Source organism: Lemur catta, chromosome 18 (assembly GCF_020740605.2).
Source record: "Lemur catta isolate mLemCat1 chromosome 18, mLemCat1.pri, whole genome shotgun sequence".
NCBI lineage: Eukaryota > Metazoa > Chordata > Mammalia > Primates > Lemuridae > Lemur > Lemur catta.
In genome coordinates this window covers 48,650,919-48,671,649 of record NC_059145.1, presented here as the reverse complement: position 1 = coordinate 48,671,649, position 20,731 = coordinate 48,650,919, and the positions used below count along the sequence as shown (strand labels likewise).

Here is a 20,731-nt window from a genome sequence, read left to right as displayed (position 1 = left end):
GATTAAAACGCTTAAAAAAAAAAAAAATAGAGAGCTGGCCCTTTAAGGCAGTGGCCTTCTGAAACTCGCTGTCACTGAGCTGCCCCTTAGTAGCTGCAGTGGGCGAGAGGGCGATCCGTCACGGAGCCCCGTGGTCAGTTCGTCCTTCACCGCCCGCCGCACACCTGTCACGTTTTAAGAATCGGAGTAGACTCCGGTTCCTTTCCTTGGGAACATGCACTTAGCTGAGACCTTTTACTAGGACGATATATCACAAACTTCATGTTTCACGCTCCTGAAAGAAACTCTCAACAGGAGAGAAAAATGCTGCAGGAAACGAGTCTTCCCGGGAGAGGGCGGACAAGGACTCACCTGGCGTGAGGAACGATTTGGGGGGTACGTGGAACCTCTGGGCTTAAAGGGGCTACTGGGAACCAGACCCCCCACTTCCGAGAGTGATGGCTTTTGTCTCACACAGATGGTCCCCCGTGGGTGACAGCCAGCCTTGTGTGCCAACCCCGAGAGTCGCTTCTGGAGGTCATGAAAGATTAGTCTGGAAACCTCTCTCTCCTTTGCCCAATAAACGATCCCTGCCACGGGGCATTCAATTCTGAGAGTGTGGGGGCTCAGACCCGGTGACGCTGAGGCACGTCACAGCTGTGACGCATTTGGGGTTTGTCCTGAACCTCATCTACGGCTCTGGGGTTATTCCTGACTAATAACCCTGACCCGGACCATCCTCTCTATTGGGGGAACTTCCTGCGGGACTTGGGAAGTGAGATGCTCTTCAGAACACGGACACGTCACCAGGAGGAGCTGCCCAGCCCCCACCCCAGGGTGGAGGGAAGGTGCCGGAACCTCCCTGGGGTGTGCTCGGACCCCTCCCTCCACCACCCTCTGCCTGAGCTCTCATGTGTTCTGGCTTGAGTTGAGCGTCACTGCGGTTAACTCAAAACACGGATACACTGAAAACATGTGAGAAATCGCCACCCTGGCCTGAAGGTGTATGTGGTGGATCGTGAGACCAGAGAGGGTGAGAGGAGACTTCCAGACAAGAGCTCTTATCCACGAGCCACAGCGCACAGTCCTGTGTTCAGAGTATTTGTCATTTTGCACAATTTCCAGGCTGACAAGTGAGAAATCAAAGTTCCTTCATCTAGCGAATGTACGTGACTCTCTGGACATGTTGTGTCCAAACTTATGTCCCTGGAAAGGGGCAAATTGTGGTAGGAAAAATGCCCGAGTGAGTTCTGGAATGTTCAGTCCCAGAGCTGAGGCTTTGAACACCCGACCGATGCATTAGGAATCTCTCATGCCCCCAGACCCATCGGGCTTAGTATTCTAAGGAGTGTATCGGCCACACATAGGCTTCATCTGTTGTGGCAAATTTGAGTGGAAGACCCAGAACATGTTAAATATTTATCATGCTTTGTTCAAAGCGTAGCCACATTCTGACTTCATGGATTCCCCTCTGTGATCCCGCAGAGGAATGGGGTGGGCTTGTTTCCCGCCCCTGACAGTGTCAGGCATGAAGTGATTAATTTCATTTCGCACATTAATGAGAAGCTGATTCGAGGCTTGAAGGTAAGTCTTTTCATTTCCAGCCTGCGGTCGTGTAACTAGCTCATTGACACTGAAGCTGCAGGGGGACATCTGGGCTAGTCGCTGTTGCGTAGGCAGAACCCACCAACTGACATAACTATTATAAAAAGGAGAAGGTTTTAGAGCGGAATATGCCACTTCTTTGGGGCACAGGGGCGGGCATGCCGTGGACTCCAACCAAGCCCACACCTCACACACGCCAGAGACCCCGGGACTCTGCCTGGTGGAAAAGACCCAGTCCAGGGAAGAGCAATTTTACTTGATATGTTTATTCGCTTAACAGAAACATTCACTTATCAGATATCACTGAAGTGCAATTTACAGAACTTAGGGCAAAGTAACATATGCAAATTCATATGTTCAGGTTTTAGATTTTTTTTTTTTTTACAAATATTACAAATGTACACCCGTTGGTACAATATTGCCATTCAGTCATGCTTTTTATGTACATACCTTCAATTAAGAATTACTGTGTATTAAGTTCGTTTTGCTTAAAAAATGCTGAAAATTAACTGGGCACTGCTGGGAAAGGTTTTTCATTTTTTTTTTTAACTGCTGCGTGTCCTGCAGAGTGGCAGGAATCGAGGGCCGGTGAGAAAAGAGGCACTGGACCCCCCCGGGTAACTTATGTTTCTGTTCAGAGGATGCGTCATCCCTCCAGCTTTGATTTTAAAACGATGAGTTGGGAAATAGGCATTTCTCTCCCCGGGGTTGGCCGTGGTCTGCATTTCCCTGCAGCGGTGACATTGTTTGGTCTAGTTCTCTAGAGGGGTGACCGCCAGTGTTCCTTTGGGAGGGAGGCCAGGCTGAGCGGACACGGTCCAGGAGTCCAGAAAACCAGAGGCAGGGCCCTGAGATGAGGTGTGCAGGGCCCGTCGGGAGCACCCGCCTGCCCCAGGCACCCGCCTGCCGCACGGACCCGCCCGGAGCTAGCGTGTGCCTGAGGCGTCATTCCTCCCAGGGGCACAAGGGACTCCAGCGAAGGAACCAGAGGTTTGGGGACGGGGAAGAGCAGACAATAAGAAGGTAGAAGGAAGGGGTGGGAGAGAAAAGAAAGAGAAATGGAACCAAGAAGTGCGGTTGTTTCGGGAGTGAGCAGAGTGGCGGGTTTCCCAGAAAAGGTGAGAGCAAAGCTCCCTCCCACTTCCATGGGCATCGTCCGAGCACTGGCACCTGTTGTAACTTTGTTTCTGTGTCCTCACGTCCCCACGGCCTCCCTCTGCTTTATGTGATTCAGAATTTGTGGGAGAAGCTTGACGGGAACAACCAACATCCCCGACTTCCCAGGAACGGCCGAACTGCAGCGGCAAGGATGAGCCAGGACCCCGGAGAGCGCAGCCCCCCCATCAGGACCCCGGACAGCGCAGCCCCCCCCCCCCGCCCAGGAGTCAGGACCACGGACAGCGCAGCCCCCCCCCCCCCCCAGGAGTCAGGACCACGGACAGTGCAGCCCCCGCCCCCCCCCCCCGCCCAGGAGTCAGGACCACGGACAGCGCCCCCCCAGTCAGGACCACGGACAGCGCAGCCCCCCCCCCCCAGGAGTCAGGACCACGGACAGCGCAGCCCCCCCCCCCCCGAGTCAGGACCACGGACAGCGCAGCCCCCCCGAGTCAGGACCACGGACAGCGCAGCCCCCCCCCCCGAGTCAGGACCACGGACAGCGCAGCCCCCCCCCCAGTCAGGACCACGGACAGCGCAGCCCCCCCCCGAGTCAGGACCACGGACAGCGCAGCCCCCCCCCAGTCAGGACCACGTACAGCGCAGCCCCCCCCCGAGTCAGGACCACGGACAGCGCAGCCCCCCCCCGAGTCAGGACCACGCACAGCGCAGCCCCCCCCCCCCAGAGTCAGGACCACGGACAGCGCAGCCCCCCCCCCCAAGCAGGGGTCGGGATCAGGGACAGCTCAGTGCCCCCAGTCCTGACGCAGGGCTCCCCTTTCCCGCACCCCCTGCATCATCCTACCGCTGCCCCTCCCCTGCAAACTCTGCCTGTGGGACCCACAAAACACCAGCGAGACCTCAGGGGCCAGTTTGTCCCAGCTAAGAGCTGCCCGAGGGGGCTCCGGCCTTCCCCGCCACGCGGGGCCGCTAAGTTTCCACTTCGAATCTCGAACTCCGCAAAGACTCGTGGCTGGTCCAGCCTCTGGGCCGCAGGACCCTGCACACCTGAACCTCGACTCAGTGACGACTCTGCGAACTGTCGGGGGGGGCGGGACCCAGGAAATGGGCCGTGGGTTTTGCTGAGTGTTGAGTGAAACTTCTGCCCAAAGAAGTGGCCGTAGCAATCACGTGGTCGTACATAAAAAGAAAGGCTTCCTCTAACTTCCCTTTGGTCTCTCTTAGAAAGTGATTTTATTGTCTTTTGGGCCAATTAGATTATTTTCTTAGAATGGCTTCTTAAAAAATGGGTATATAAGTTTCCCTAAATTAAAAATGTCTACTTTAAGTTTCAAATGTCTTTTTAACTTTTTTTTAAACAAGATACTATAGACACATCTTGAAATTTATAATCTAAAAATAGGATTTCATCAAAATACTCTAACTATTCTATTCTGGGCATCGATATACTATGTATTTACTGTGTATGGCTCTCCAGACGTGGTAAACACTATTCCAAAAAAAAAAAAAAGGCATTTAATTTTATTAATAAGAACAGCTTCCTGTGAACAGAAAGTTATATGGAGAAAATATGAGCTATGCATCTGTCTGAAAAGTAACTCAGTTGACATTTCTGAGGAGCAACAAGTCCCCTGGCAGACCGAGTGGAGGCGTGACGGGTCTATACAGATCTAAAGAGAATGACAGGAGTGAAAAAGAAACAATAGTTACAGACCTGCAAACCCTTCCCTTGCCAAAAACAAAATCCCAAGAAATCCTAAATTCAATGACTTGATATTATTGAACCTTGCGGTGGAACCTTGTTCTGGAGGTGGACACAGAGCCTGGTGGCCTTTCCCTGGGTCCTGTGACAAGGCTCGACAGAGCCAGATGCTGACTTTTTGACTGAGAACCAGGCAGGAAACCTTACATGGCCGCCCCCGCCCCGGTAGGAAAGCAATGCGTGTTTTGGAGCAAAATAAGGATGAGTTGGTTCTGTCTGGACTTTCGCAGTAGGGCTACGTAGTCAGGGAAACAGAACACAGACGATGTCAAGACAAAGGACTTTGGGCCACCAGGCAGCAAGAAGCACAGGGAGATACAGGGATGGCGATTTTGAGGCAAATTCAGAAGGACACGGGGGTGACAGATGCCTGCGTGTTCCCTGACTATGTTCTGTCTGACTTTCCTTTTGCTGTCATTCTTTTTCAGGGTGACTAAAGTTCCACCTCGTCCATTGGTACTTTGCTCTTCTTGGCGAACCCTCACTTGGTGAGGTGTCTTGGGGCTACTTGCAAGTCTCTAATTCGGCCATCGAAAGTGCGGGGCAGACCTGGCCCGGAAGCAGCGCTGGGACGTTCCTCTGAACAGAGAGGTGGGCGCAGAATCCAGAAGCTTCAGGGCTGCCACGGCCTGTTCCTTCCAGGGGCTGCGTGGAAATCCCACGCCCTGGCCACGTCCTGGCTCCTGCCAGCTGGGAGCAGGCTGCGTGTGGCACTCACGTGTCACAGTGTCACAGTGCACAGCCCCAAACTGGCCACGGCATGCTCCAGAGAATGGCAACATCACACCTTTCATTCCCGGTTTTCCTTCCTCGGACGCCGACTGGTTCTAACCCGACTTCCCAGCTGTTGACCTGTGGCTGTCTCAACGCGTCATGTCCTTCCACCGCCCAGACCTGGGGCCTTCTCCTCCGCCCCATTTCCTCCCCACGCCAGGCTTGCTCCGACAGACACCTCCACGGAAAAGCTCCCACACCCCAAACTTGCTTCTTGCTGCGTTGAAAACTCTTCGCTTGTATAAACCTTCCCTGCAGAAGGTCTGCAATCTCCCCTGACGAGGGGTCTCCTGTCGACTTAGGAGACTAATTCATGTACAGAGGCTGACAGGTCGAGTGGAGTTAACGTGTGGCTTTCCCGAAGCAGATGTTTATATTTTACTAAAGCTCGAGTTGTTTCTGGAGAGCCAATGCCTTAGACAAAATGCATCGTGACCGTACTGTGTGACTCACGCACTGTGGGCTTATCACGACGGGGGAGGTGGGCACCTTCCCAGGGCCCGGGGGCAGGTGCTGTGTCTTCCCTGTGACAGTCAGGACGGCTGCCGTCTCCTCACTGCAGAAATCGCATCATTTGAGCACCGTGACCTAAAGCGCACGCGCACTCCTCCAGCCGGCCTCTCCGCACGTCAGCAACGTGAGGCTCAGGTCCCAGATGCAGCCAGGAGTCGGCTGTGTCTCCACGCGCCCAGAGAAGCTCCCGGTACCTTGACAGAGAGCGTCTGGGTCGCAAATCAGCCCTCACCTCCTCGGGTTCTCCAAGCTTCACGCTAGTGATGCCAAGTCCCCGGAAGTTACTATACGCTGGCCGTTTGATCTCAGCTTTTGCACCGAATTAAGATTTCATGTCCTCGCTTTCTGAAAGACGGAGATGAGTTTATTCATTTACAAAAGCGTTTTTGTGTCTTTTTAAACTTTGTCTTGAAGAAGTCACCCCCTCAGCACCCATTTTCTTTTCTAGAAGAACTCACTCGAACGACAAATTTGGCCTCATATTGTATTAAATCCCAGGAAAAGCTTTTATTTCCTCACTAACATCTCTACGTCTTACGATCTTGTAACAAATAGCTACACCTCAATTCGTTTCACTTTTGTTTCCTTGTTAAGGCATCTGTAACTACAGCACTTGGATGGCTGCAGCACCATGCCCTCCTTGCCTCTCCTGGCCGGTGGGGCTGGAATTCCAACCCGGGAGCCCACACAGCGGACGTGGCTACCACCGTGCTTTGCTATTTAGCATAATGAATTGTGGATATGGATTTTTAAATTGGAGAAATTAGAGACCTGTTAACTAGCACGAGAATTGTTAGCAATGCGTTCCCAGGGGTGAAATTAAAGCAATTCAAGGTGTGTGGATCGACTCAACATACGTCAGGAAAGGGCCTCAGCCCCGCGTGAATCTGGGGTCCCTGCTGTCGGGTGACTCTGTGGGCTGGCGGCCGCGGTCCTGCCTCCAGCCGCAGGTGACAGAGTCCCGCCTTCTGGATCTGGGCAGCTGCTTCTGGCAAGTTTTTCCTTTTTTGTATGCAAGGTGGCGATTGGAGAACCTAAAAGAACAGCAAGCCGGTAGCTCCTCAAGCCAAAAGGGAAGGCTTGTTTTGATTTTTTTTTGGTGATTGCTTTATAATAAAAATTGGCTTAAAAAGTCAGAATTTGGTCAAAGACTTGGTTTCCTTATCACCTGGCAGCGAGGTTGTAGGGCGGCAGCTGACAAACCCCGGCGTCGACCCCGCCCGACGACAGAGACCAGAGCTGGGGCTGGTGGCGCCAAACCGATTCTCCGTCTGCAGCGAGTTCAGAGACGGTTTCCCCGCGGCGCTGACCTGAGCCCGCTGGTGCCTCGGTGGCTGTTTCTTTCCTTGTGAGAAGGTTTCCGTTTCTCCGGTTCTGTTTTGGGTGTTCTTTAATATCATGCGTCGTAAATGCTTGTTGGAAGGAGAAAGAGTGAAAAACCTAAAGGAATAGAGAAAATAACGGGGCTTTCTCACGGATTTCTTGGGGAGGGAGCCCATGGCTTTTCTCTTCACTGTGGCTTGTCTTCAAGCGTCACGTGACTTGTGCTAGTGAGACCCTCACGCACCGCCCGGGAGGCGCGTGGCACGAGAGGGTCGTGCCTGACACCTCAGCCCGTCCGCCCGAACGGAGACCCCCCCTGGTGCCGCCAGGAAGAGACGGAGCCCACCGGGCAGCACAGATAGCTCCCGCGTGGCACGTGGGACGCTGGGACCAGCAATCTGGGGGAGGCAGCACATCCTCAATTCCAGCCCGGCTGCCCATCCAAACACAGGACACGCGTGTGTGCCGGGCACGCCAGAGGAGACAGGTACAGAGAACCGACGGACACGCCACGTCGCTCCACAGACACTTCACTCTGGTCGGACGGCCGAGGGTCCGCGACTCAGAGAGTCAGTAGAAACTGGTCCTGCTCCGGCGGCTTCCGCACCCAGGTGCCCAGACCGGCCTTCTGGAACGCCTCGAACAGCTGCTGTTTCACGGCCTGGTAGGTGCGCGCGCCCAGCTTGGCCTCGCCGTACGTGCTCGGCGTGTCCCCGTGGCTCGGGGCCCGTGTGCTCAGCTGTGGGCAGGGAGGAGAGAGAGCAACTCAGTGAGAAATACACAGCCCACTCGGGTCTCGCAGAACACCGGGTCTGGACCTCTTCCTGCTCTTTAAACCAAAAGGGCAACATTGTAAAGAGAAACCGTGGTGGGAGGGACCAGGGTCTCTCAGGAAGTGTGGTGGAATCTAAGCAGGAATGATTGAGGAACGAAAGAAACGCACAACTCGCCTGCTGCTAAACATACAAACACGGCGTGTGTCTTTTTGTTTCTGAAGGAAAAGCAGGGACTCAGCGGGTAGGAACGAGGCACACGGTGCCGCGGTGGGCAGGGCACGGGCAGGGGCTTGGGAGACCAACAGGGCTGGATGTCTCCTGCTGGCTCCTGAGTTCCAGCCGGCAAAGCAGCCAGCAGAAGGTAGCCGTCACCCTGGGGTGGGAGGGGCAGGACGGGCCCACAGGGGACTCAGGACCCCACGCCAGGGTCCTTCAGGAGGCCGAGCACCCGCGGGGCAGTGCCACCTCAAGTGTGTCCGTTTGTTTAGCAAGTGGACATTGTGCCTCCCTGACCCTGCAAAGTCTCCGGAAGGAGCGAGACGTGGGCAGTGGCCGGGAGCAGGCGGGACAGGGGCCGAGGGCCACAGGCACTGGCCACAGACCCTGGTCCATGGGCAGCTGCTCAAGGCAGAGGCAGAAGCCACTGCCAGGCTCAGAGCAAAAAGGTGCAATTTTCAGTGTCCTCTAAGTTGGTAAAAATGTTTATTTTAAGCATCGTATGTCTATCCTGTTCTTCTCCTTGTTGATAAATCAACCACAATGCTACAATTCCTGTTTGCAGTCATTGCTTGGATAAAGAAGCACGGAAAAATTAGCCAAACACTTTTTATTTGTTGGCTAGTTTTTCTGTTATCTTTCTTTTTTTTTTTTTTTGGTTACAGCCTGCTGTGCTTTGGAAACACATACAAATATGTATTTCAATTTAAAACCTAGAAATGTAGTTTCAATTTAAAACCTATTTATGAAGGAGAAAGCAGACTCCGAATGGTGGATATAGTGGAAATACGTGGGCTTTGGGGTCGGGGAGAAATTCTAACCCTGACATAATTTGGGAGAAATTACCTAACTTTTCTGAGTGTCAGTTTCCTTAAATCTAAACTGGGAATAATTTCAACTTCACAAAGCCCCTGTCGGCTTTTCTTACACTGCCCCACGTGGAGAGTCGCACAAGCTCCGCCACTTTGGGTTCCCCACGGAGCTCCCGGCCCCTCAGCTGCCTGCGCAGGGGCTCCTGGCCTGGGCGGGGCGGGGGGAGTGGAGGCTTCCATCTGGGGGGCCATGCCATGGGCATGGGCCTGGGCGGTGGGAACTGGCTCTGGAGTCCTGCGCCCCCCTCACTGCAGGGCCAGGGGTGGCCTGTGACCTTGAGCCCATCTGCTGAGCTGGACGCCCCCAGAGGACAGGTGCAACCTACCCTGCCGTACAGCCGCGCCCACCGCGCGGAGAACACGTGTTTGCAGAGCCTGGACGAGCCCCCGCAGCTCCTCCGCCCGGTGGTGGCATTAACGATCTCCAGCTCCACGCTGCCCACGACCCAGTTCACGCTGAAGTGCGGGGACTTCCCGGGCTGGCGCCCCTCGGCCTCGCTCACGCCTGTGGAGGGAGGTGGGGAGCGGCCACGTTAGTCTGCAGGCCCCACACGGCTCCCAGAGCAAGTGGGAGACGCAGCCTAGTTGGGGTTGGGGGGACAGGAGATAGTCACACACACACCATCCTTGTTTTCATGTGTAAAACTTGGCCAGTTCACACGGAGGTCACCATGTCACCTGGGGACAGCTGAGACCTGTGCCGAGTTAGCTGACCCACGACCGCTGCCACCGCCACTTCAACCTTTGCCGCAGTCGCTACGACCAGCATGGTCGCTGCTGCCGCGATTGAAGAGCAGCGCGAGTGGACCCGCAATTCACCCACGGAACGAGCATTGTTGGGGCTCACGTGGCTACAAGAGAGGCTGTGCTGCCGGAAACCCTCACTCAGCTGCTTAAAAACGGGGGTGACGTGAGGAGGTGTCACAGCGCTTCTTTGCAAAGCTGGTGCGTGCGCCATATTGGAAATGGAATTCACCTCCCCAGACTGAATTTACACAAGCCACTTCAGGGATCCAATTTTCACAGGGAGTGAGGCACACCTGGGCCACGGGGCAGCACGACATTGAGCTGTGCCATGTGACTGAAACAGCTTCCAGCAGGCTCAGAATCAGAGAGTCAGTTGCAGGAATGGAAAGGACCTCTCGGGTTTTATACACGGCCAGACCCCTTGCGGGGGTTGGGGGCTCTCTGCTGCTCTGGCGTGTGTGTGCATGTGCATGTGTGTGTGTGCATGTGTGTGTACGTGTGTGTGCATGTGTGTGTGTGTGCATGTGCATGTGGAGGCAAAAACCGGATATAAATGTTAACAGAGAGATACTTTGGAGGCAAAATTTACAGGCCACTGTGGGTGAACACTCAGTAAGAATCAAAGTTCTTCCTGACAGATGGAGTTGCAGGAAACATGGAGGCAGAAAGGTTTCTGGTCCGCAGCCCGGCATCTTCTCTGTGCTCTGGAGAAAGACAGCTGTGCTCTCCTCTATTTTATCACCAATGCTGCGATGTTCATCACACGAACGTAAACCAGGAGCCTTAAACAACTCACGGTCCTGACAATCTGTCCTCCGGGTCCATCTCTCAAATCTCACGTTCATTGCCAAGACCTTGCCGTGGGCTGTAAACACAGTTTTACCTTCGGTGTGGACTAAAACAGCTCAACACCCAAAAACATATCTGTTAAATACGTCATTAACAAGAACAAAACATTTATTTGTCCTATCCAGATTTCTTCCCTTTTTTATGATTTTTTTTTTCTTGGAAAATAAAAATTTAGGGTGAAAGCTCAGAGCAGCACGTGTCCTTGGTTTGGTAGAACAAGCTGTCAAAGTTGGGTCCTATTTCAGGTCACTTTTTTTCTGAAAAGATGAGCATTCGAGGCACAGGATTTTATTAATTATGATTCTTACCATTTTTTTTTCTGCCACGTGGAATTAACTGAGAAAGACCAAGGGGAGACTTCCCTAGGGTAGCTGTTCTCAGGAGACAACCCAGCGCTTGCCGAAGGACTCAGGTTCCAGAGCCTGGATGTGGCTTTTGGTCCTGAAGTTTTGCCGCAGGTCTAGACTGGTCTGTGCAGGTTTTGTCGGGTATATCTTCTGAGAACATTAATATCCGCCCTGTGACGGTGCCTGTAGGGGCATCTTTTCCTGCCTGCCTGCTTCTTTGTGACTCTGAGGGATGGAGCCCTGTCTAAATTGCAGGCGTCATCTTCTACGACAGTTCCCCAAACTGACCTTGAGGGAGGCTTTGAGCAAATTTCATTTGCTTGTTTGAGTACACTTTTTATTATTATCCTTATGCAAGATCTTTTTTCTGTTGCAAGAAATTCTGATGCTTTCCTTTCAAAATTTGCATGATTGGTTTTCATCTTTTTTTTTTTCTTCCTTTTTTTTTTTTTTTTGAGAGGGAATATCTACGCAGCCTGTCCTCCTTCTCTGAGCTCCCACCCGGGACCCCCAGGAGACCCCGTCCTGATAATGGCTGCATGTCCGTCCCAGGCCCCTCTGCGTGCTCCCCCCACCCCGAGGAACCACCCAGCTGCCTGCTGCCCACGAGCTGTCACTACATGTCACCTGTTGCTGTGTTCAGAGGTGAACGGCAGCCGCCTTAAGTCTTTGGGTTGCTGGATTTTGCTCTGTAATGAACAGCCGTTGGCCACAGTGGGTGGCGTCTTCCCGTGTGGGCCCTGCCGTGCCCGCGAGCCCCAGACCCGGTGCCAGGAAGGGGTCCTGGCCCCGACAGTGTTTCTTACCACTGAGGAGAGGCCGGTTGTGCCGGTACGAGGCGGGCAGCTGACCGATGTCCTCCGTGCGGTGGCTCAGGACCCGGGAGAGGTGCCCGGTGTGGCGCAGGCTCCCCACGACCACGCTGTGCAGGTACACGGGCTCGATGAGGTGCGACAGGAGGGCGCCCTGCAGGCCCAGCACGTTCCACCTGGAAGGAAAGGCATGTGAGCGGCCCCGCCAGGTGCCCACCCGGTCCCCGCCTGTGGGATGGTGGGGAGGGCACCCAGGGACCCAGAGACCGGGCTTCCCCTGCCTCCAGCCCCCGCCCACCTTCCCCATCCCGTGGCGAGGGAAGGGCTCTGGGAGCTCCCAGCCACGGTGGAGCTTTGGCCTCCGACACCGGCCGAGCTCCCACGGCCTCTGCGCCTCCGAGGCCACTGCCTTCTCTGCAGAGCCAGCCTCAGTGGATGCTGTAGGTTCTCGCAGGGACTGGGCTAGAGTGCCGTGGTGTCAGCCTCGCTCACAGCAACCTCAGACTCCTGGGCTCAAGTAATCCTCCTGCCTCAGCCTCCCGAGTAGCTGGGACTACAGGCATGCGCCACCATGCCTGGCTAATTTTTCTATATATATTTTTAGTTCGCCAGATAATTTCTTTCTATTTTTAGTAGAGACGGGGGTCTCGCTCTTGCTCAGGCTGGTCTTGAACTCCTGAGCTCAAGGGATCCTCCCACCTCGGCCTCCCAGAGTGCTAGGATTACAGGCGTGAGCCACCGCGCCCGGCCTCACAGGGATTTAAAATTAGATTTTTTGAAAAAGACACTCTGTCCCCAGAGTGAATCTGAATTTTTTCTTTATATTAACTGGAAACTATCAGAAATTACATTTATTTATATCAGTTTAGGGAAAAATACTCTCTTCTACTCCTTTTGTCCTCAGCAGTCAGAATGACCTATTGTGTTGAGATTAAATGACATTAATAAACGACCTTGCTTTGGGCTGGGATGATTTGATTTTAGAAGCCCAGATCAGAGAGGGACAAGGCCGTTTTCTGGGAAATAAATATAGCTCCGGGCGGATGTTTTCACTTCTTCAGGCAAAGTCGCCAGGAGCACTGGGTTTTTTTTTTCCCCCTTAAATTTGGGTGGAAAGAGGTTCCACGTATCTGTGATTTAAGGCCACATTCTGTGGTTTCCACTCTAAATAATTTGTTTAAAATCCAACCTTCACCGGCAGTAGCAGGCATTATGCAGCTAATTTCCTACATCATTGTTCTTTTCATTAATTAACATTTCCACTGTTCGAGCAATTACCGTGGTCCCTGCATGCTGAACATCTCTTTTCATGATTAATAAGGAGTCATTATATTTCCCTTCCCGAAGCAGTCGATTAACACAGAATTCTTTTCATTAATTACCGAATGTCTCTCTACCTGGAGAGCAATCTGCTCGGAGAACCTGTGACACCAATTGCTTTAAAAAGTTCTCTTTAAAATTTTATTCCAAAAACACAAGCAATTTAGCTGGCGATATTAATTTGCCTCCGAAGCGTCTTGGTGAATGAGAAACATCTTTTAATCTCATGCAAGGAAAGGCAGCCATCTGGCTGGCGGGGCCGCGGCACCGCTCTGCGGCTCTCCCTCAGCAAACACAGGTCGTTAAAGTAATGTGTTCATCTACATAAAACTCAGATGCAATATAAAAGGTAATATTTATAGACAAACAGTTCAGTCCTAGGATTTAAACAGTCGTTGGTTTTATGAAACATTCACTCCCGTTTATCAGATCTGCATAAGTTCGTTTAAAAAAACACTGTGGTCACTTCCGTAAGTCGCAGCGTGGGAAGGGCCGGCCCAGGGCTTGCACGATTCCCCTGGGGGGCCGGAGTTTCGGAGGAGCCGGAGTCTCAGAGGAGGGGCGTTTCTGAAGGCCACGGGCCTTGTCACGGAGGTGGGGGACCCCTCCCCCAGGAGACTGGGGACCGCTCCCCCAGCTGTAGCATTTCTGCGTTTTCTCCACGACAACCTGGCTGCCCAGCCGTGGGGGCCTCAGAGTCACCTTTCGCCGTCTGTCACCGACGAGGACAGACCACCCAGGAGCGGAGATGTTTTTGTGTCTGATCTTTTCCTTTAGGAAACAACACCTGTGTTTTTGAGTGGAGACGGGGAGATTTGCCTTGTTCCCCTAAATCTGAGACCAGGCAGCCGACTAAGACGTGCGGAGAAATCCGACAATGTCACCTTCACGGAGTGTTTTGGGTCCCCCCCTTTCAGGTCAGGAGGTGCTGGGGGGCTGCCGAGAGGGGTCCCCGCTTACGGCGAAGGACTCTGGGTTGCAGACAGTCGGGGGAGGGGCTGTTAATTTTCAAACCGTTAGTGGAGTTTTAAATTTCGTATCAATTCAAAGCAGGAAAAGTGCTTTTCCTCCACCGATAACAAAGCACTTTCTTGAAACCAGCTGAGACTTAAAAAATAGAACTCGTATTCCGGGAGGGGCCGTCGGAACACGGGCTTTGCAGGAAACTTCTGGAACCTGTTTGAGGGGTTTGCATTCCGCAGGACGTCTGAAGACAAACAACTCCTCTATCTGGCTCCCACCTAATAACCTTCGCAATAAAGAGAAAATCAACCTCCTCGCCCGGCTACGCGGGTTTAAACTCACTCAGCTGACTCGATCGATGGAACCAAACCTCTTTCTGAATATAAACCGGAGAATTTGCAGCGTTCGGGGTGAATGGAAAACTCCTCTCCTTTTGTTCAAACAGCTGCTATTACTGCGGTGTTGACAGAGAATAGAAAATTTCGTGTCTGGCTTTCAATATAGGTAATCCCTGAATAAATGTAGTTTTGTGTTTGTCAATCACTGAAATGCCACAGATAAGTGGGGGGAGGTCTTGGGAAGAGGCCGCCTTTCCTCAGCCCAGAGACGCGACCTCCTCCCGTAAAGCAAACCGCGGTTGCCAGGCAACAGGGGGACGCGGGTGGGATCCCTGGGGGGCTGGGTCTGCCCAGACCATGGGCCTGGGACGGGGTGGTGACCACTGTCACCTGCCTGGGGCCGTTGGTGTCCTGCTGGCTGCCTTTGCCACCCTGAAGTGGCCCTTAGTGACATGGCTCTGAAATCCAGGTGACGTCGGTGGCAAAGTGTCCAGGCGTCACCCTTCACCTGTGGGCACATTTGTCCGTTGTCTGAAGGGACAACCGAGGCCAACCAGGCGGTTCCCCGGCAGCGCCTGAAGCCACCGAAGGTCCCTCTCCTGGTGCCGTGAGCACAGTCCACGGAGCGGCTCTCAAGCGTGGTGCCCGGGCTGGCCGCACCAGCATCACGTGGAACTTGCTGGAAGTGCAAATTCTCGGCCCCCGCCCCGGCCCTGCTGACTCCGAGACACGGGGCGGCCAGGTGCGAGCTCTGAGGACCAGGTTTCTGCCTGCTCACATGGCCGTGATAGCAGTATCTGCGTCCCCCGTCTCCGTGGGCTTGGGACGCCTCGGCACAGGCTGGGGGTGACGCCTTCGGGCCGTGCGACCTCACCCCAGCACTGGCGCTGGCCTGACCTCCGGGCATGGGGGTGTCAGGTCCTGACCTCCCACCTTGGGGGTGCTCCACCCTCAGCCCCTTCTCAGAGAGACCAACCGGCTCCCGGTTCCTGGCGACCGAGGACAGTTCTGCTCCCTCCGAGGCCTTTGGTCCCTCTGTGAAGAGGCAGCCCGGAGTCCAGCCTTCGCCGGCCCCAGGGGTCTCACACCCGCCCCTCCCCACCCGGCCGTGTGCAGAGCGTCTCGGGGCCCCCCTCCGGTTTCCTTTCCTCCCGCGTCCGCTCTGCTGTCGACCTAACTCGATTACCGGTTTTTATTTTGCAGACTCGGGCTCCTTTGTCATCTCCAAGTGTCGGGCCGTGTCCTGGGAGGGACGGCCGCTGTCTCCCCAGGAGGCCGCCAGCCCTGTGGCCCCCATCCGGGCGCAGGAGCAAAGATACAGCCGGCCATCGATCCGCAGTTATTGCTTTTATATTTGATCAGTGTTATTGGATTGACCACGCACCATTTTCATCACTAGAGAGTGTATAAAAGTTCACTTAAAAGCTGTAATTAAATCACCACACAATCTATATTAAAAAAGGAGTAAAAAGGTTTTCAAACCCAACTGTGAACATTTTGGGTTGAGTGTTTAAGAAGAGCAGTTGTTTTCAAAGGAGCTGCATTTTGAGATGAGAAAAATGAACGATGCTCGGATTTGACGTCCACAGGGCTGGTGACACTTCGAGACGAGATAAGCGAGGAGGAAGGATGTAGGAATCTCTGCCCTCAGGGGGCCGGGGCTGGGAGAGAGAGAAACCCCCTTGGGGAGAGCACAGAGCAGCTCCTCTCTGTAGGTGGCAGGAGACTCAGCTCTCACAGCCAAATCCAAGTTTATTTCTTTCTATTTTTACTAGAGACGGGGTCTCGCTCTTGCCCAGGCTGGTCTCGAACTCCTGGCCTCAAGCAATCCTCCTGCCTTGGCCTCCCAGAGGGCCGAGACTACAGGCTGAGCCACGGCCGCCTGGGCCTAAAATCTGAGTCTGGAAATCAGACAGTCAGTCACATTCCCTGAGAGCAGCTGTAATTTTTGACAGTTCGTTTTTACGGAGAAAATTTTAATCTGTTCATTTAGAGAGACATTGTGATCAATAACAGGCTCCGGTACTTAAAATTAGAAACCGTGTCTGGAGGCACATTAGTTCCAGAAGATTTAGACTCTTATGTGACACTCGGCTTCAGTTCTTAGAGACAAAGAGAGAAACACCCTCTGGTCTTCCCCATTCTGTCGGGGGCTGGAGCTGCCCGTCCCGGAGCACAGGCGGCGGCGAGGGCGGGACACGGGTGCGGTCGCGTCTGCGTGTCAACGTGGGGACCCGCGGGCAGAGACAACAAGGGCACCGGGCAGCCGTGTGTGTGCCGTGTGTGTGTGCCGTGCCTCAGTTTCCCTCACGCACAGTCCATCAGCTCCTACTTCCTCCCCAAACCACCCCTTGTGCCTGCCGTGTGGCAGACGCTGAACACACGACGTGAAAGAATGAGCCACGGTCCCGGCCACAGGTGCTGCGAGTCCTGGGAGGGGTGGACGCCGGGGGGGAGGAGCCTCCCGGGAGCAGCCGCAGACCACCCGCAGGAGCTGGGTGGGCTTCCTGACCCCAGGAGGGGTGAGGACCCGCGTGGGTGGGAAGAGGTGACGGGACTCCCGGTTCCGACCCGCCCAGGGCTTGGGTTGGTCCCGGACCACCCGGGGTCCTGCTCAGTGGGTTCTCCAAACCCAGACTCTCTTTTCCAGAAGAGTTGACAATCGTCGGGGCCCTGGAGGCCGTGCTGTGGCTCCTGCTTTCCGAGGAGGTTTTCACGGTGCCGGTTGGTGGTCGTGCTCAACCCACCGGCAAGGTGTTTAGGGTCCCAGAGACGGCGGGGACAGCGTCAATTCACTTCCTCGCTCGGGGGAGTCGGAGCCGACTGGGAAACCCAGTGCTGTCCTGGCGCCGGGAGGGTTTCCGTTAAGGTGAAAATTGCTGCTTTTCCCCATCGTGAGCAGAGGAAAACACTACAAAGGAGCCTCGCGTTTCCTTCTGAGAGATGAGGATGGGACAGCAGCTTCCTTTGACACAGAGACGGGGCTCTGAGTCACTGCCATCAGGCCACTCGCTGCTCTGCACCAGGAGCAATCAGAGCAGAAAGCAAATGGGGCTATTTTTCCTGTAGCCGTTGGGTAATTTCCCCCGAGGATTCGGAATCACAGCTCTGGGGCTGGTGTTTTATCTGCCCTGCAGCCGTTGGAGCTCCCAGCGGCGACTCTTTGCCTGGAGTTGAGTGCAGAGGTGGAGAGAGGGAGTCTTGGGCCGCACGTGGGCAGGTGGGGCGGTACCTGGGCAGTCAGGTGGGATACCAGGATGGGAGGTGGAGGTACCTGGTTGGGAAGGTGGGAGTACCTGGGCAGGTGGGGTACCCAGGTGGGCAGGTGGGGGTACCTGGGAGGGCAGGTGGGGTACCTGGTTGCGAAGGTGAGAGTACCTGGGCAGGTGGGATACCCAGGTGGGGAGGTGGGGGTACGCAGGTGGGCAGGTGGGGCACCCGGGAGGGCAGGTGGGGGCGCCCCTTTCCCTCTGGCCTGTGCTCTCCCTCACCACCCGGTCCTGGGCTCTGTCTCCAGAGCGAGGCATGGCAGGTGCTCTGGCTGTTAAAGGCACATTCAGGTGTTGCCGAGTCGCGAGTGAGACCCGCCTGCACCCCGTGGCTCCCATCTGTTTGGGACCCCAGGACGGCTGCATTTTGACTGGGGAACGTAGGGGACGGCTGTGATCCCTCACTCTGTGCCCAGACCCCGCCGTGGTGGCGGGACGCTGTGGATCCCACGGGCACAGGTGCCCCTGTAGCAGCCGTGGACGGGCCTCATTCTCCTCCTTCCCGCCCGGGCGGCCGCGTTCTCCCCTCCTGACCGGTTCCAACCCAAAATGGGCCACAGAGAGGCGCTTGGGGCAGCAAGGTCAACAGATACGAGGGCGGGGTGGAACACCTTCACCTAAGTTGCCAAAGGACGTTCTGACTCTCGTGGGCCTTGGCCTTCTGCGCCTGCGTCACCGTCACTGTTGTCAGGGGCGGCTTTGGGGGGTTGACGGCTCTTTCAGGCAGACTCGTGCTGCACCCCCCACCCCAGGTGTGCTCTGTGGCTGTTTCCAAACCAAAGTTAGGGGACTGTGCCCGCCGGGTGACGGCCCCTATCGGGTCACAGAACGAGGTCAGGGTGGCTCAGGGTCGAGGGCCTCACCCCACCGGCAGGAGCTCTGGGGAGGCTGAGGGGCCCTGAGACCCCCGATCCTGCCCACCGTGGCCAAGGCCTCCCTCCCGGAGACCTGTGGGTGGGGGCCCACCTGGGGGCAGCAAGGGAAGGACCAGCGTCTTTCCTGCCTGGCAGGTGCCGGTGGAAGATTCCGGTTTGGGGGTCCCGTGGCTTCCCCGTCCACCCTGTGGCGGGGTCAGACCGTCCAGGGTGACAGGCCCAAGGCAGGGTGTGTGAGCGGCCGCTGGGTGCTGGGTGCTGCCCTCTCCAGGCACTTTGGCCTCCAGCGCAGGTAATTAAAAACGTGTCAACAGCTGTTGACAAGAAGCCCACGCCAGCCCAGGCCCATGCCCAACAGGCACCCGCTCCCTGGTCCCAGCCAGGGTTACGGCGGGCGGGTCAGAGCCCGCGGACTTGCACCCCGCCCCCGCCGTTGACCACCACAGCCTGTGCGGCGGGAAAGCCAGTGGGCCGTTACCTGGCGATCTTGTCGGTGCAGGACATGGTGACCAGCTGCTCCCCCAGCAGGACGCCGTCCCAGGTCTGGACCGCGCTGGGGCCCCGCACGGGGACCGTCCCTTCCCCGGACTCGATCTTGGTGCGCAGGTGCCCTCGGAACTTCCTGACGATGTGTTTGCTGCTGTTCACTGGGAAAGACGGGGACGGTGAGGGGGCACTGCAGGCAGGGGCTGGCGTGAGAGGCTGAGGGCGAGGGATGCGGGGCAGAGACCAGTCAAAGGGCCTCGGTGCCACGGCTGGGGCAGGACGAGGACGTGGGCTGGGGGGGGTCCCCTCACTGTAGCCCTGTGTGGGGAAGCACGGACCCCAGGGGCAGCCCCGGACTGTATGTGTGTGTGTGTGTGGGGCCAGTGTGGCCATGTCCCTCCCACACTTGGTTTGTGGACACTGAAAAATTTAAATATTTGTGCTTAGCTTGGGGGCCTGACAGAAGCCGGTGGTGAGTGGGACCAGCCCTGGCCCAGGTTTCAGTCCTGGTCTACCGTTTACCGGCCGTGTAACCTTGGGCAAGTTACTCAAAGTCACCGTGATGCGGTTACTTCCTGTGGAGACAGGGATGCTAACAGGGCCTGCCTCCCGGGCTGTGAGGATGGCCCGAGACGGCGCCAGGGAGCATGCAGGACGCCGGGCACCTGGGCTCTGGCCGCCCCCTCCAGCTTCCCGGGTCTACGCCGGGCAGGTGCCCCGAGAGGCCCAGAAATGAGGTGGCCCATGAGTGGGTCCCTGTGGGTCCCTCACGGGGTCTCGGTTCTCCAGAGTCCGTGGCAAACACCCACCAACCACGCCTCACACCCCACAGTCATTTGGGGAACTAGTGTGAACACGAGGAAGCTTAAATTTGTTATTTTTCATTCTTTGAAAGGACTCTGTGTATTAAGTCTGGATCATATTATAATATAGAAATGGTTAACTACTCTGCATGCAAATTATATGTAAAATAGTGTAGTCCATCATCTACGTACATACGATGACATAAATCAGCACTGAATGCTTTTTTTTTTTTTTTTTTTTTTAAGACAGACTCTCCCTCTGTCACCCGGGCTAGAGTGCTGTGGAGCCAGCCTGGCTCACAGCAACCTTAAACTCCTGGGCTTAAGCAATCCTCCTGCCTCAGCCTCCCGAGTAGCTGGGACTACAGGCATGTGCCACCATGCCCGGCTAATTTTTTCTATATATATTATTTTCAGCTGTCCATATAATTTCTTTCTATTTTTAGTAGAGATGGGGGTCTCACTCTTGCTCAGGCTAGTCTCGAACTCCTGACCTTGAGCAATCCACCCGCCTGGGCCTCCCAGAGTGCTAGGATTACAGGCGTGAGCCACTGTGCCCGGCCTCAAGTGAGGTCTTTATCAGCATTGATCCCTGGCGGGCAGCATTGGGGACGTGGAGGAGCCGGCACATGGGCATTGTCCACAACGTTATCACAGTACTGGGGACTTTTCTCTTCCATCTGGGGCATGTTTCCTCAGGGGACGTGGTGCTTGCTGTCCCCTATTTCTGGTAACTGTAGTGTGCTGTGTCCTCCCAACACTTGAGCTACTGGTCATTTTCCAGACCTTGCAAGTTGCCTGTTAGGCTGCAAGACCTTTCCCAGTTCTCACTCGTTGCTCCGGCACAGCCAGCTCTTCCTGGAGTGCACTCCACAGTCTGTTAGTGCCGTGATAACAGGGGCCTGGCTTGAATTAACAACTGGTTTCTAATAATTTTGCTTGAAGAGCCAGGTGCAGGAGCTGCTCCTGAGAGTGTTTATTTCAGG

At 55.2% G+C, this 20,731-nt stretch overlaps 1 protein-coding gene across 1 annotated transcript in view; it reads right to left on the bottom strand.

Moving 5' to 3' along the window:
* Positions 1-7,634: 7,634 nt before the first annotated feature.
* Positions 7,635-20,731, bottom strand: part of ADARB2 (adenosine deaminase RNA specific B2 (inactive)) — a 58,368-nt gene continuing 45,271 nt past the window's right edge. The window contains exons 7-10 of the mRNA XM_045530480.1: positions 18,935-19,103; positions 11,686-11,867; positions 9,263-9,441; positions 7,635-7,811 (exon numbers count right to left, since the gene is read on the bottom strand). Coding sequence (XP_045386436.1) covers positions 7,635-7,811; positions 9,263-9,441; positions 11,686-11,867; positions 18,935-19,103 — 707 coding nt within the window. The remainder of the gene's footprint in view (positions 7,812-9,262; positions 9,442-11,685; positions 11,868-18,934; positions 19,104-20,731) is intronic.